Below are 14,327 nucleotides of genomic sequence, written 5' to 3'. Positions count from 1 at the left end.
GTATCTATTTTATTTATTTCTCCTCTGATCTGTTATTGCCTTCATCTACTAATTTTGGCTTCATCAGTTCTCTTTTACTAGCTTATTAAAGTGAAAAGTTAGGATATAATTTGTGACCTTTTTTCCTTAATGTAGGCATTTATCATTATAAACTTCCCTTTTAGTTTTGGTATGTTGTATTTCCATTTTCATTTGTCTCAGGTATTTTAAGATTTCTCTTTTGATTTCTTCTTTGACCACTGGTTGTTTGGTAGCATGTTTAATCTTCACAGATTTGTGAATTTTTCAGTTTTCTTCTTGTAATGGATTTCTTGGTTTCATACTATTGTTGTGGGAAAAGATGCTTGATATGGCCTAACATATGATCTTTCCTGGAGCATGTTCCACATGCACTTGGGAAGAATGTGTATTCTACTGCTTTTAGATAGAATGTTTTGTAAATGTTAAGTCCATCTGGCCTAACATATGGTTTAAGTTGTGTTTTCATACTGATTTTCTGTTTGGATGGTTTATCCAAACATAGCTGGGTACACTGAACCCACCAACGCTGTCTCTGCTGGCCGCCATAGTCAGGCCATCCAGGGATGTGTCCTTTGGGAGCAGCCACAAAATCCAGGGTGGGGCATGAGATGTGCTCAAGCCATCTTCACGTGGACATCTACCACCTGGAGTAGGAAAGTACAGAGATGGCACCTGCCAACCTCCCTGGTCTCTGGAGAGGACTGCAGTCAACCCCTAGATCTGTGTTAATTTGGGAGCTTGACTCACAGGCTACCACTTTAAGAGTTTCAAGTAAGCTTCTTCCAGAGAAAAACTGGGCATGTCCGTGAGCTGCCTGTGCTCTGAGCACTGATAGGATAGCCACAGCCAGTCCTTACCAGCCTGGTAGGAACTGTTGGTTTCCTCTAGCCTCTGCTGGCCTTCAGAGCTAGGGATTTGGGGGACCTTCTGGCTTTCAGAGCTAGGTATTTGAGGGATCTTTCTCTCAATTGGAAGTCTTAAAATTTGGCATATTATATGTTTTTTTGGCACGTGTCCTCAGGGACATGCTGGCTGTTCCCTCCCAATTGTGTGTCCCGGTGGTGGGGGTGAAGTTTATGGTCAAGTTGTGTCTCAAACCCTCCTACTCTCCTATGCATTTCAATATAGGTGTTTTTTTTTTTTTTTTTTCCTCATTTGCCTGACATGTAGTTGCTGAGCCTTTTTCTGGATTTCTTTCGGAGAAAACTTTTTTGTATAGAGCTGTACGTTTGATGTGTTTATGGGAGGAGGTAAGTTAAGTTCAGGAGCCTTTTATGTTGCCATCTTGAATGGGAGCCTCAAGAAATCTTATGAGATAGTTACAAATGCTAAGACAGCACTTAAAAGCATGAAGTCATTTCTGCAGAAGCAGCTAGCTAGCCGGTGTTGAAACCAGAATTGTTTGATGTCAGACAGAATGACGTCTAAACACAGTCTTTTTTTTTTTTTTTAAGATTTTATTTATTTATTTATTCATTCATGAGAGACACAGAGAGAGAGAGAGGGGCAGAGACACAGGCAGAGGGAGAAGCAGGCTCCATACAGGGAGCCCGACGCAGGACTTGATCCTGGGTCTCCAGGATCATACCCTGGGCCGAAGGCGGCGCTAGACCACTGAGCCACCCGGGCTGCCCATTAACACATAGTCTTAATTGCTATGTTCTATGTGCCTTTCTCTATGTGTGCTCTATTCTGTGGTTATATTGTTGTCGGTCTGATTGTTCTTACAGAATGATATCCTGTTTTAATTAATAACAGTGTGAAAGCACAAAATGTGTTAATATGTTTATAGTCTACCATTTTGTTGAATGCTTCTATTATTTAGCTTTCTTATCTATTTGGTCTAGCACAGTCCTGTATTACGATAAAAAAAAAAGGTTATGTTGTGAGTCACATACATAATTTAAAATATTCTACTAGTCACATCAAAAAACAACAAAGAGGAAAAAGGTGAAATTATTATTTTTGTCTTTTCAAAAAATTTTTAAAAGATTTTATTTATTTATTCATGAGAGACACAGACTGAGAGAGGCAGAGACACAGGCAGAAGGAGAAGCAGGCTCCATGCAGGAAACCTAATGTGGGACTCGATCTGGGGACTCCAGAATCCCTGAGCCAAAGGCAGGCACTAAACTGCTGAGCCACCCAGGGATATCCCCTCTTTTCAAATTTTTATTTAAATTCTAGTTAGCTAACATATAGTGTAATATTGGTTTCAAGAGAAGAATTCAGTGATTCATCACTTACATACAACACCCAGTGCTCATCACAAGTACCCTCCTTAATGCCCACACCCCATCTAGCCCATCCCTCACCCATCACCCTCCATCAACCGTCAGTTGTTCTCTATTGTTAAGAGTCTTTTATGGTTTCTTTTCCTCTTTTTTAGAAAAAAGTGAAAAAAATTAAATCCTATATGTTAAAAAGATTCTCATTTAAATATGTACTCAATATAAAAAACAAGGTATTCCGCATCATTTTTTCATACTAAGTCTTTAGAATGTGCTATGTAGCTATCACAGCACATCTTAATTTGGACTAACTTCATTTTCAAGAACTGGAAATGGCCTTATGTGGTTAGTTGCTGCCCTATTGGCTGGCACATGTCCAGCAAATATAAAGTCAGTTCAATTTAAAGTTATAGCTGGTATAATTATCTTATTCTTGATTATAATAAGAATGAGCTTCCTGGATAGTCATTTCCATACATTCTGGGATCTTTTCTTTGAGACTCTGAAATTATGCATTCTCTTGCCAAGAAAATGTATATATGCAAATATATAAACCTTTCAGATAGTTAAAAAAGAAGCTTTTTAAGGGCTTCTCAAAAAATTAAGGAACCCTCATCCCCATCCTTCCTAATATTTTACTCTAAAGTAGAAAATTGGTTATTGTTTTGAGCAAGATGATTTTTTAGAAGTTAAGAAGGTATTTTTCTGTTTTTAGTTTTCTAAGATCTTGAAACTCATCAAATGTCCTTTTGATCTTTAACATAATTATGTATCTATTGCTCCCTTTTTCTTTCTTTCTTTCTTTCTTCTTTCTTTCTTTCTTTCTTTCTTTCTTTCTTTCTTTCTTTCTTTCTTTCTTTCTATTTCTATTTATTTGAGAGAGAGAGAGAGAAAGAGAGCAATCAGGGGAAGAGCAAAGGAGAGGGACTCAAGCAGACTCTTGCTGAGCATGGAGCCTGATGCAGGTCTCTATGCTGTTGACCCTGAGATCATGACCTGAGCCCAAACCAAGAGTTGGATGCTCAACTCACTGAGCCACTGAGGTGTCCCTAATTTATTGCTTTCTTACTTATTAATTTCTGCTTCTTTCTTATTTTATTCCTTGTACCCTTCTTAAGTTTTAAGGTTTTTGGTTTTTAACCATTTCCCATATGTATTATTTCTGATAGTCTTCCCACCTCAATCATTCTAAAGATTTCTCTTTTTATTTCAGTAGGAAGACAGGAAAAAGGAGTATTAGATAAATGTAGGCAGATTCCCACTTTACCCTCTATCCTTTGGATTGTAAGTATTTATTAGAAACATTTCTAAAAACCTTTCCTGTCATATTAAGACATAACTTCTATTTGCATTTCTCTTACACAGTATCGTGAAATTGTGTTTGTAGACTCAGATGTGGAAGATGCTGGGGAAGCACACTCTGAAAGTGCTGGTGAGTAAATTTCCTTCAGAGTAATGGCAAGGAATTTGTGTACTTGGATGTTAATTATAGCACTACATGTAAGAGCAAAAAGGTAGTGGTGACCTCAACGTTACTGGTAAGGGCCTAGTAGGATAATATTAGACTTAGCTGTTAACAAGAAAACTTTTTTGCTCCCGTTGCCTTTCCTTTGGTCTCTGTGGGCACAACCCTTAGAGGTTTCTCGGGCCCAGAGGCTCCTATCCCCTATGACTCCCTAGACAGCAGCCTCCTCTTATTTTATCCTTCATCATCTTCCAGAACCTTGTGAAAGTAATTTCTTCTTCCATGACCCACAGGCCAGTTTACTTTACAGTTAACAATTTCCCTCCTGGATTGTCTGTACAGGTGTGTGAGTGTGCATTCACGCTTTGGAGGGAGCAGAGACCAACAGTGTGCTCAGTGAGCTATTGTGCACTAAAAGCTCATCATGAGAATGTGTGGATAAATGTGGATAAATCTCTAGATGATAAAATTAATCAGTCTGTAATGTTTGCTTGTATCGAAACTCCACTGATCAGTGATACTGATCAAGGGTGTGATTTTAATGCATGTGAATTATATTAAAATAACTAGTGCCACCTAACAGGTTTTCTCATTTTTATTTATTTATTTATTTTTGCCTGTGGACCACCAATTCTTGTGAATATTTCTCCTGCATGCACATATAGGAACTGCACTTTGATTCTAAGTAGAAACTCCTTGGTAGTTGGAACGTCATAATAAGAACAAAGCTTTCAATGGACAAAAATTCACTAAATATTAATAATTTACATTTATTATTGGCAAATCCTTCATTATCTAGACTTTGTACCAGGAAAATGAAATTCTCCTATTTTTTTCCTAGAACAACTATACATTATTGTTATTATCAAACCTGATGCTGTGATGACTAGAAAATCTCTAGAGATTAAAAAAAAAGTAAGTGATATTTCCCAAAAATACTTTAAACTAATTGCAATGTAACAACTTCTAAACTGTCAATTTGGAGACAAGCTTATCATTTAGAGTGAAATAGAACATAACAAATTTCTGGTGCTAGGTACCTCCGAAGGCTTTGAATGTTTTGTCTTAACAAAGGTTAGATCTACTCAAGCATCTTTTTTTTTTTTTTTAAAGATTTTATTTATTTATTCATGAGAAACACACGGAGAGAGAGGCAGAGACACAAGTAGAGGGAGAAGCAGGCTCATGCAGGAAGCCCGATGTGGGACTTGATCTTGGGACTCCGGGATCACATCTAAGCCAAAGGCAGATGCTCAACCACTGAGGCACTCAGGCATCCCTCAAGCATCTTTATTTTATTTTAAAGATATTATGCATTTATTCATGAGAGACACAGAGAGGCAGAGACACAGGAAGAGGGAGGAGAAGCAGGCTCCATGCAGGGAGCCTGATGCGGGATTTGATCCCAGGACCCCAGGATCACGTTCTGGGCCAAAGGCAGATGCTTTACCGTTGAACCACTCAGGCATCCCTCAAACATCTTGCTCTACCAGCATCTAATATAAATAGTGATAAAAATTACAGTTCTTATATTGGATGATAACAAATGTTCTTCCTGTTTAGTTTTTATCAACATAGACTTGTTATAAGCTCACATTGGCTTGTTTTATTTTTTTGATGTTGTCATAAATGTATGGTCTTTCTTAGATGCAAAATAGAATAAGGAAGCATTTATTGTTTTGCCTTAGAGCTAAAATAAGTTTTTTTATTTTTACTTTTTTTTTTTTTTTTTTTAAGATTCTATTAATTTATTCATGAGAGACACACAGAGAGAGGCAGAGGGAGAAGGAAGCTCCATGCTGGGAACCCGATGAGGGACTCAATCCTAGGTCTCCAGGATCATGCCCTGAGCTGAAGGTGGCACTAGAGCCACCCAGACTGCCCCCAAATAAGTTTTTTTTAAGAGGAAAACTGAGTTCTAATTCATAGGTCAGCGCACTTTTCATATAAAGGGCCAGAGAGTAACTATTTTCATGTTTGTGGGGCAGATGATCTCTAACACCACTGCTTACCTCTGCCATTACTTTGAGAAAGCACCCATTGGTAGTAGGTAAACAATGGATGTGGCCGTGCCCCAGTAAAGCTTTATTTTCAAACACAAGTGGTGGGCCTGATGTTGACTGCAGGCTGTACTTTGCTAACTCCATAACAATGACTTTGTGTTAACATAGCAACAGTAAATTGAAATTCGAAAGAATTTTGTTTGGGGAATAGAGGAGGTCACTGAGGAGGAGCTACCTCAAGGGGTTGGTCTTCTCTTGATGAACTTCCCATTATGCCCTCTTTCTTTAGCTACTGCAGCATTATCACTGAAAGTCAAAGATCCGTGATCTTGGGTTGTATGGTCTCTTTCATTTGTTCACTGATTTAATAATATTACTCTCTAAAGATAGCACTTTTCTTCCAGATTTTGATGTGTATGAAAGGGGGGCGGCATCAAACTGTACCCCCATCCTCCATACATAAATTACTTATACTTCATAAAGTTTAAAAAAGTAATATCACATATTTACATGGTTTTACTCTTCCTTATTCAAGTAGGTTTAAATGGCTAGGACATTAAAGATTTTCAAAATTATATGGTTTTTTTAGTTCTTTTAGTTGTGGCATTACTTTGAATTATGAGTTCATCACCATTTTTTTTTTTTTTTTGGTTTTGTTTTGATATAGTAAATAACATGTCAGAGATGTAAATTATGAATATTCCTAAATACTTCACCTCTCTGGAATATGGTAAAGGGCTACATATAAAAAAAAAAAACAGGACAAAAAAACTAGAGAATGTTTTGAATGGAAAAAAAAAAGGACACACTACATTTTTCAATTATAGTAATGGAAAAGTTACCAAGTTTAAATATTGCTTGGATTTTACTTTCTGCTGTCAGGCCCTAAGCAAGGTAACAAAGACATGATCTGAGTATTTAGAAATTATTCAAATTGGACTATCGGTTAGGTGAGGGTTCAGAGAGATTTAAGTACTGCTTTTCCATATCAAAAGACCAAGGGAACCAGTAAGGTATTTACTTTCATAATAGAAGCAGAAGGTACCTGGTGCTAGATACTCCCACCAAACAATGTAATTACTGGGTTGCTTTGAACCCAGATTATACTTCTATTTCGTTTAATACCTCATTAGACTTGTCATATTTGCTTCAAAACTCTTACATTTTACTATACTTGAGTGACATGCAAACTGAATTTGTCATTAAAGTTTTTTTTTAAGACAAAGCTTGGCAAAATCTCAAATTCGATATTTCCCCGTAATTTGGATAGTTTTGTTTTGTTTTTGATTTTCCTATAAAGTGTAAAATATACTAGATTATGAGTTATAGCCTTAACAAAGGAAAGACTTCTATTTTTTATTTTATTTCATTTTATTTTTTTAAAAAGATTTTATTTATTTATTCATGAGAGACACAAAGACACAGACAGAGGGAGAAGCAGGCTCCATGCAGGGAGCACGATGTGGGACTCAATCCCAGGACCCCAGGAGCGCTCCCTGAGCCGAAGGCAGACACCTGACCACTGAGCCACTCAGGTGTCCCTATTTTTTATTTTTTAAATTTAATTTTTACACTTAAATGTAATTAATTTTTAATTTAAATTCAATTGATTGAAAAGCCTTTTAAAAAATAATGTCAAACCAATTTTGAAGTAGATGGTTAAAAGTGCTTATAGATTTATGTTTTTACGAATGATTCAAGAAAACATGATTCTTCCCTTGGAATTTAGGTAATTATTTAGTTTAAATTATTAATTAGTTATTATTTAAATGACTTGCCCCACATTTTGGGGTAAGTCATTTAAATAACAGAAATTCTGTGGAGTCTCTGGTTCAAGCCTTGCAAACTTACATACCAGGAGGCATGCAAAGGGCCTTCTCTGTTTATGTATTTTTGAGCCTCTTCAAACCTACTGCCCTATGGATCCTTTTTTGAGGTCTTCAGCTGAAATGCGTTCAAATCCAGGTGGTTTTTTAGACGCAAGGAACAAATGTCCTTGACTTGTTTTACATGTTGTCCTGTGGTGCATCTGGATCTGACCTTACTCTCTACATGAAGATTATCGAGGCAGGGTACGTCTTGGAAATTGAGGACAAGAGAGTGCTCACAGAACAACAAGCAAGGGAGTTCTATAGTCGCAAAGCGGAGGAGGTAAGAAAGTCAAAAGCAAACAAACAAAAAAAGCCACTGTGTTTTCAGATACTGTGGATTCCTCTAAGTTTTGACCTCTTATTTTAGTAAAGCAACTGAATAAGTCTGACCATCCAAATGACATCCCATTGTCCCCATTGGTGTCCATATTATGGTAAGGCCAAGGAAGCCAATGACGGAGAAGTCTTTGGTAGAAACAGTGGCAGCTGAGCAACAGCAGATGGTCCGATTATACTTTGTTGGAGTGAAGACCTGTTTGAAATGAGCATCCAGTCCTTTCCTAGAGATTTTTATCCCAGGTTGAAGGCTCCTTGTCATAAACCTCACAGGGAAGCCTTAATCCTTTCACTACCTAAAGGCCTAAGTCTTAGGCTATTTTCTCTTTTGCCCCAGGGGAGTTTAAGAAAGGCAGTGCTGTGTATTGGAAAGTGCAGTGGCTTGGGGGTTAGAGGACATTGCTTCTGGAAATGTGCTGTTCAGCCTAGTGGCCATCAGCCACATGTGGCCATTTGAATTTAAATTAATGAAAATCGAATCAATTAAGAAATTCAGAGTCTCAGGTTGCACTGGCCACATTTCAAGTGCTCAGTAGCTGCATGTGGCTACACGTATTGGAGAGCACAGAAGAATGTGTTTGTAATCAGAGAAAGTTCTAGTAGATAGCACTTTGTCACCTGGCTGTGATGCTCCAAACCACCTCTCCTGGCCCCAGGGAAAGGTTGGACCAGCTGCCTCAGCATCACGTGGGAACTTTTGAGACAATCCGATTTCAAAGACCATCCTCAACCGACTGAGTTATGAACTCAGATTGGGCTTTCCAAATTGTGTGTGTGTGTTTTTTTTTTAAGATCTTATTTATTTATTCATGAGAGACACATGCACACACACAGAAAGAGAGAGAGAGAGAGAGAGGCAGAGACACAGGCAGAGGGAGAAGCAGGCTCCATGCAGGGAGCCCGATGTGGGACTCGAAACCAGGCCTCCAGAATCATGCCCTGGGCTGAAGGTGACACTAAACCACTGAGCCACCCGGGCTGCCCTCCAAATCGTGTTTTAGCAAGCCCATCTGATGATTTGGAAGCATCCTGAAGCTTGAGAATGGTAATTAGACCATCTTTAAGATCAATCCCTGTTATTTGTGAACTTCCATCCTTCAAAGATGTGTTTGTTAAGAGGGGGCTTACATGGGACACCTAGGGGGCTCAGCAGTTGAGCGTCTGCTTCGGCTCGGGGTGTGATCATGGGGTCCCGGGATCGAATCTCACATCGGGCTTCCTACATGGGGCCTGCTTCTCCCTCTGCTGGCGTCTCTGCCTCTCTCTTTGCCTCTCATGAATAAACAAATACAATCTTAAAAAAAAAGAGGGGGCTTACAGAGATAACACTCCATTGCCTAGTGATTGGGAAGGGAGTGACATTGCTTGAGTTGGGGAGTGGCTGTCTTTTTCGTCTATCCATTTCAGAAGTAAGCAGTTTATCATCTTATTTTGTAGCCTGACTTTCAAGATTTTGTCCTTTTTATGACAAGTGGAGTAAGCCATATTCTAGTTATATCTCAAGGAGATGAAGAACAGCCTGACCTGAAGGAAACTGAACCCGATCCTGAGATGGAAGCTAAAGAAGCAGATGAGGATCACCATGAGGAGGTCAGGACTCCAGTAAAAAAGAAGCACGACAGGTAGCTCGAAACCAGGAAACTTACAATTATATGTTGTATAGTAGGCAATGAAGTGTAATATCCAAATATCTCAAAATCTAAGAGTACACATTTAAAAAATGATTTTACTTATTTGAGAGAGAAATAGAGATCACAAGTGGGGGGAAGGGCAGAGGGAGAGGGAGAGACAGGCTCCCTGCTCAGCCCATACCATGTTATCTGTTTGCATGTCTGTCTCCTTTATCAGCCTGTGTGTTAAGAACTCAAAGGTCAGAGTCGTTTACCTTTGCTTTCCAGTCATTCTATAGAAGAGGAAGGTGTGGTTCTATTAGCTACGTTATCCAGAGTCATAGAATTAGTTAATGGCAGTAACTAATTACTCACTCATTCATTCACTCTGTTATGTATCCTTCCATTTATCTAGTATTTATTAAAGTTCTACTATGTGCCAAGCCCTGGGAATACAAAGATGGCAGGAAATGAAATGACCTCTAAACTCCTTTTCTGTTCCAAATCTTTATGACTAAGTGAAGATGTTAGTTCCTACCTCCTATAATCTCGTGTATTTCTCTGTCCATACAAAGTGTCTCTTCTATTCTTGGTAATCTCTTTATCTCTACACATGTCATAGCTATAGAGAGTAAGTTTTTCTTTTGTAAAACTCTCATTTAAATTGTAGATAATAGGTACAATTCCTAAAATAATCCTTAAAAAGATTTCTGGGATCAGAGCAGTCTGAATTCTATACCTTTACTGTCTACTCTTTTCTGCCTCTCTAGAATCAAAGGGAACCTGTGCTAATAAGCATCTGGACATAGGTGAGACCAGAGTTCTGGTGGTCCAGAACTAGAGACAAGGGGAAGGTGGTGTGGTGCTTTCTCCACAGACACCTTGGGGAGTGCCTGAGCTCAGTCACAGGAGACAAGAACCTGGGGACAGCCGTTGGTCTTGGGAAGAACAAACATAGACTTGTGACTCCCCAGGGCCAGGTTCATACTGGACTTCACTGGGCCTTCCTGACCCCCACAAAAGCCCAACATGGAGTTGAGCAGGATTACCAAAATTGCCTGCCTTTGAGGACCAGATCTATAAGGGCTCTTATCATTTGTTCCCACAGGGGAATGATAGCCTGCTTCCTTGTAGCCTAGAGGCCATTTTTGCCTTCCAGTTCTAGGGTTTCTAACACCTAATGTTCCAAAACCCAGATGCGAGCCCCAGTAGATCAACCAAGAAAAATGACTGTACAACTAAGGGAGCCTAGTGGTCAAAGAAAGGAAGATCAACACAAAAGTCAAAACATAAATCTAGTGAAAAAGAACTGCTAGGGCTGGAAAAATCTTTAAATAAAATAGTAGTAGTAGTAGTAATAATAATGCTTGAGATTCAAGTGCTACATAAAAAGAGATTTTCAAATTTGAACTATAAAATAAATTGTGATCTGAACTGTAAATTCAGAAGAATTGGAGAGTGTGATAGTTATTTGAGACTCGAATTAATAACTTGGCAAATCAGATGAAAGAAATAGCTCAAAGTACAGAAATAAAATGAGACAGATGTTATGAAAGCAAGACTTTAAGCGATGTCGAGAATATACTGAGGAAACCATCGTGCTAGTAAGAGAAATTACATACAGAGAAGAAATTACATACATCCATTCAGATGAACAAGCTAGAATTCAACAAAGAATAGAGAACAAGATTCCCTGAAATGAGGAAATACATACATCTAGTTGAAAGGGCTTAGTGGCCCAGCCTCGACCAATGCAGAAAAATACAGATACAGAATATCCTGGGGGAAAAACAACAACAACACCACTATATGCCATTGAAAAAAGAAAGAACAGACAGTGATGTGCTCAGTATGTTTGAAACCCCAAGTAGAAAAAAAAAAAAAAAGAAAAAGAAAGAAACCCAAGTAGATAATTTTCTTAGTACCCCTCTCCTCTATATGATAATATTATGTTTAGTACTAATTATTGAGCAAGACAAATAATAATGGCCAGAAAAAAAAACATAAAATAAATAAATAAAAAACATAAATAGTGAAAATTATCCTTTAGGAAATTTTGTGTCTATATGAACATATAAGCAAAAAAAAATAGAGTATTGTAATACCAAAAAAGAAACAAGCAACAGGTTAATACTGCTCAATTATATTAATGTGTTTTCTTAGAAAGGAAAAAACTCCATAAATATATGAATAGTACATGTTTATATAGCATGTATTAGTATATATTCGTATAGTATATATTACTATATGCTAATATGTATATATTAGTCTACCACAGGAATAAAGAGCAAATTTTGTTTGTAAGCCTTAAGATTTGAAGATTTCTCAATGACATCCTGAAAATTGGTCTTTACTGACAGCCCTTTCAGCCCAGGAACCCAGGCCCTTTGTTCTGATAAAACCACCTTTTTTTGAACCGAAGCCATCTCAAGAATTCTTTCTTGGCCATCCACTCTGAGTCCATCACTTCAACCCATACCAAAAGCAAGAAGAAAAGCTACGAGCTAAGGTATTTCATGCCTGGGGTTTGTAGGAAGGAGATAACTGTCGCTATTCGCATGACCCCTCTGACTGTCCTTATGGGGTAGCGTGCAGGCGTTTTCAGCGAGGATGCTGTATTTACGGAGACCGCTGCAGAGATGAACACGGCAAGCCAGTGAAACAGGAAGAAGTGCCTGCTGCGGATCTAACTGCAAAATCATCCCTTGCTCCTTCCTCAAGTCTCTCATTGGCAGCTGGACCAGTTGTTGAAATGAATATGGGCGAAGCCAAGTCCAGAAATTCAAACTCTGCAACTGTCGGCGCAGGCTCAGAAGACTGGGTGAATGCCATTGAGCTTGTGCCTGGCAGCCTTACTGTGGCTGTCCTGCCCCTTCCTGGACAGGAGCACCCCCACAGGGCTCAGCAACCAAGGAAGAATTAGAGAAAGAGCAGACAGCAACAGGAACAAAGAAGCAGCTGTGGCCCTCTGCTGCAGGGGGAGAGTGCCCGTACAGGGAGAACCGTGTGTATCTCCACGGAGACTCATGTGACCGGTGTGGGCTGCGGGTCCTCCATCTGATGGATGCTGCCCAGAGATCACAACATAGAAGATCTTGCAGTGAGGCCCACGGGAAGGACGTGGAGCTCTCATCTGCTGTCCAGCACAGCAAGGACGTGGTGTGTGGGATCTGCATGGAGGTGGTCTATGAGAAAGCCAACCCCAGTGAGTGTCACTTTGGGATTGTCACCAACTGCAACCCCACTTACTGTCTCAAGTGTATTCGCAAGTGGAGGAGTGCTAAGCAATTGGAGAGCGAGATCATAAAGTCCTGCCCCCAATGCCGGATCCCATTTAACTGTCATTCCAAGTGAGTACTGGGTGGAGGAGAAAGAAGAGAAGCAGAAACTCAATCAGAGATACAAGGAGGCAATGAGCATAAAGGAGTGCAGGTATTTTGTTGAAATCATGGGAGCTGCCCATTTGGAGGCAACTATTTTTACAAGCATGCATACCCTGATGGCTGTAGAGAGGAGCCGCAGAGACTAAGGGAACATCAAGCAGGCACTGGGCCCAACGAAGGAACCACTTCTGGGAGCTCATTGAGGAAGGAGAGAACAGCAACCCCTCTGACAATGAAGGAGAGGAGGTTGTCACCTTTGAGCTGGGTGAGATGTTGCTTATGCTTTTGGCTACAGGTGGGGACGACAACCGGACAGACTCTGAAGACCAGGGGGACCTATTTCATGATGAGCTGGAAGATTTTTATGACTTGGATCTTTGCGTGGTGTGTGAACTGGTCTGCTGAGCCTCAGATGGTTGCTGTCCCCTGTGCTGGTGTGGAAGTGCCCGTGTCTCTCCTAGGCAGGCCTAGCAACTCCAGGTGCTGTCATGATCATTTTTTTTTTAAAGATTTATTTATTTATTCATTCAGAGAGAGCAAGAGAGAGGCAGAGACACAGGCAGAGGGAGAAGCAGGCCCCATGCAGGGAGCCCAATGTGGGACTCGATCCCGGGTCTCCAGGATCACACCCCAGGCTGCAGGTGGCACTAAACCGCTGCAACACTGGGGCTGCCCTGTTGTGATCATTTTTACCCAGGGCCTGTCTTAATCCCTCACCTTCCCCCCAAGGGGTGTGTCGTTTTTCTCTGTAAAAAAAAAAATTACAAAAATAAATCTTAAAGCTTGTTGTTTTTGTAACATGAAAAAAAAAAAAAAAGGATCTTTATTGTATGTTAAATGGAGATACATAAAATTCCTGTTTCACAGAAAATTCCAGAAGATATTGTGTTCTCGCCAATATCTTTGTTATTTTAGAATTGATTCTTTTTTTTTTTTTATTTTATTTATGATAGTCACACAGAGAGAGAGAGAGAGAGGCAGAGACACAGGCAGAGGGAGAAGCAGGCTCCATGCACTGGGAGCCCGATGTGGGATTCGATCCCGGGTCTCCAGGATCACGCCCTGGGCCAAAGGCAGGCGCCAAACCACTACACCACCCAGGGATCCCCTTTAGAATTGATTCTTACATGCAGAGTACCAGCTAGAGTACACTGTTTATTAAAGATAAGTAATAAAAATAAGCGAACCTGAAGCCTACACGTATATTGTTAAAATTTAACACTCACCACAGGAATTATTTAGAATGTAGACAAAAGATTTTTTTTCAAGGAGGAGTGATTTACCACGAACATTGTTTAGAATCGCTGGTGCATGGTGATGCTAAGAAAAACAGCCCAGCTTTTAGCTTAAAATTGGTTTAAAATTTGTTAGAGACAGTGCTTCCCCCAGTGACTTGCACTTTAGGTG

The 14,327-nt window shown here is 39.6% G+C and overlaps 1 protein-coding gene and 1 pseudogene across 3 annotated transcripts in view; both read left to right on the top strand.

Annotated features, from left to right (window-relative positions):
* Nucleotides 1-14,327, top strand: part of NME8 (NME/NM23 family member 8) — a 49,812-nt gene that overhangs the window by 15,023 nt on the left and 20,462 nt on the right. For 2 of the 3 annotated variants that reach the window (XM_025449416.3, XM_025449417.3), the window contains exons 7-10: nt 3,618-3,684; nt 4,559-4,632; nt 7,779-7,871; nt 9,365-9,549. In XM_025449416.3, the coding sequence (XP_025305201.1) occupies nt 3,618-3,684; nt 4,559-4,632; nt 7,779-7,871; nt 9,365-9,549 (419 nt within the window). The remainder of the gene's footprint in view (nt 1-3,617; nt 3,685-4,558; nt 4,633-7,778; nt 7,872-9,364; nt 9,550-14,327) is intronic. The other variant, XM_025449418.3, reaches the window with a different exon arrangement.
* On the top strand, nt 10,062-13,066 carry LOC112661350 (E3 ubiquitin-protein ligase makorin-1-like; annotated as a pseudogene).

The sequence above is a fragment of the Canis lupus genome, chromosome 18 (genome assembly GCF_003254725.2).
Source record: "Canis lupus dingo isolate Sandy chromosome 18, ASM325472v2, whole genome shotgun sequence".
Lineage (NCBI taxonomy): Eukaryota > Metazoa > Chordata > Mammalia > Carnivora > Canidae > Canis > Canis lupus.
Note: the sequence above shows the minus strand (reverse complement) of the source record. Positions and strands in the feature narration are given on the sequence as shown.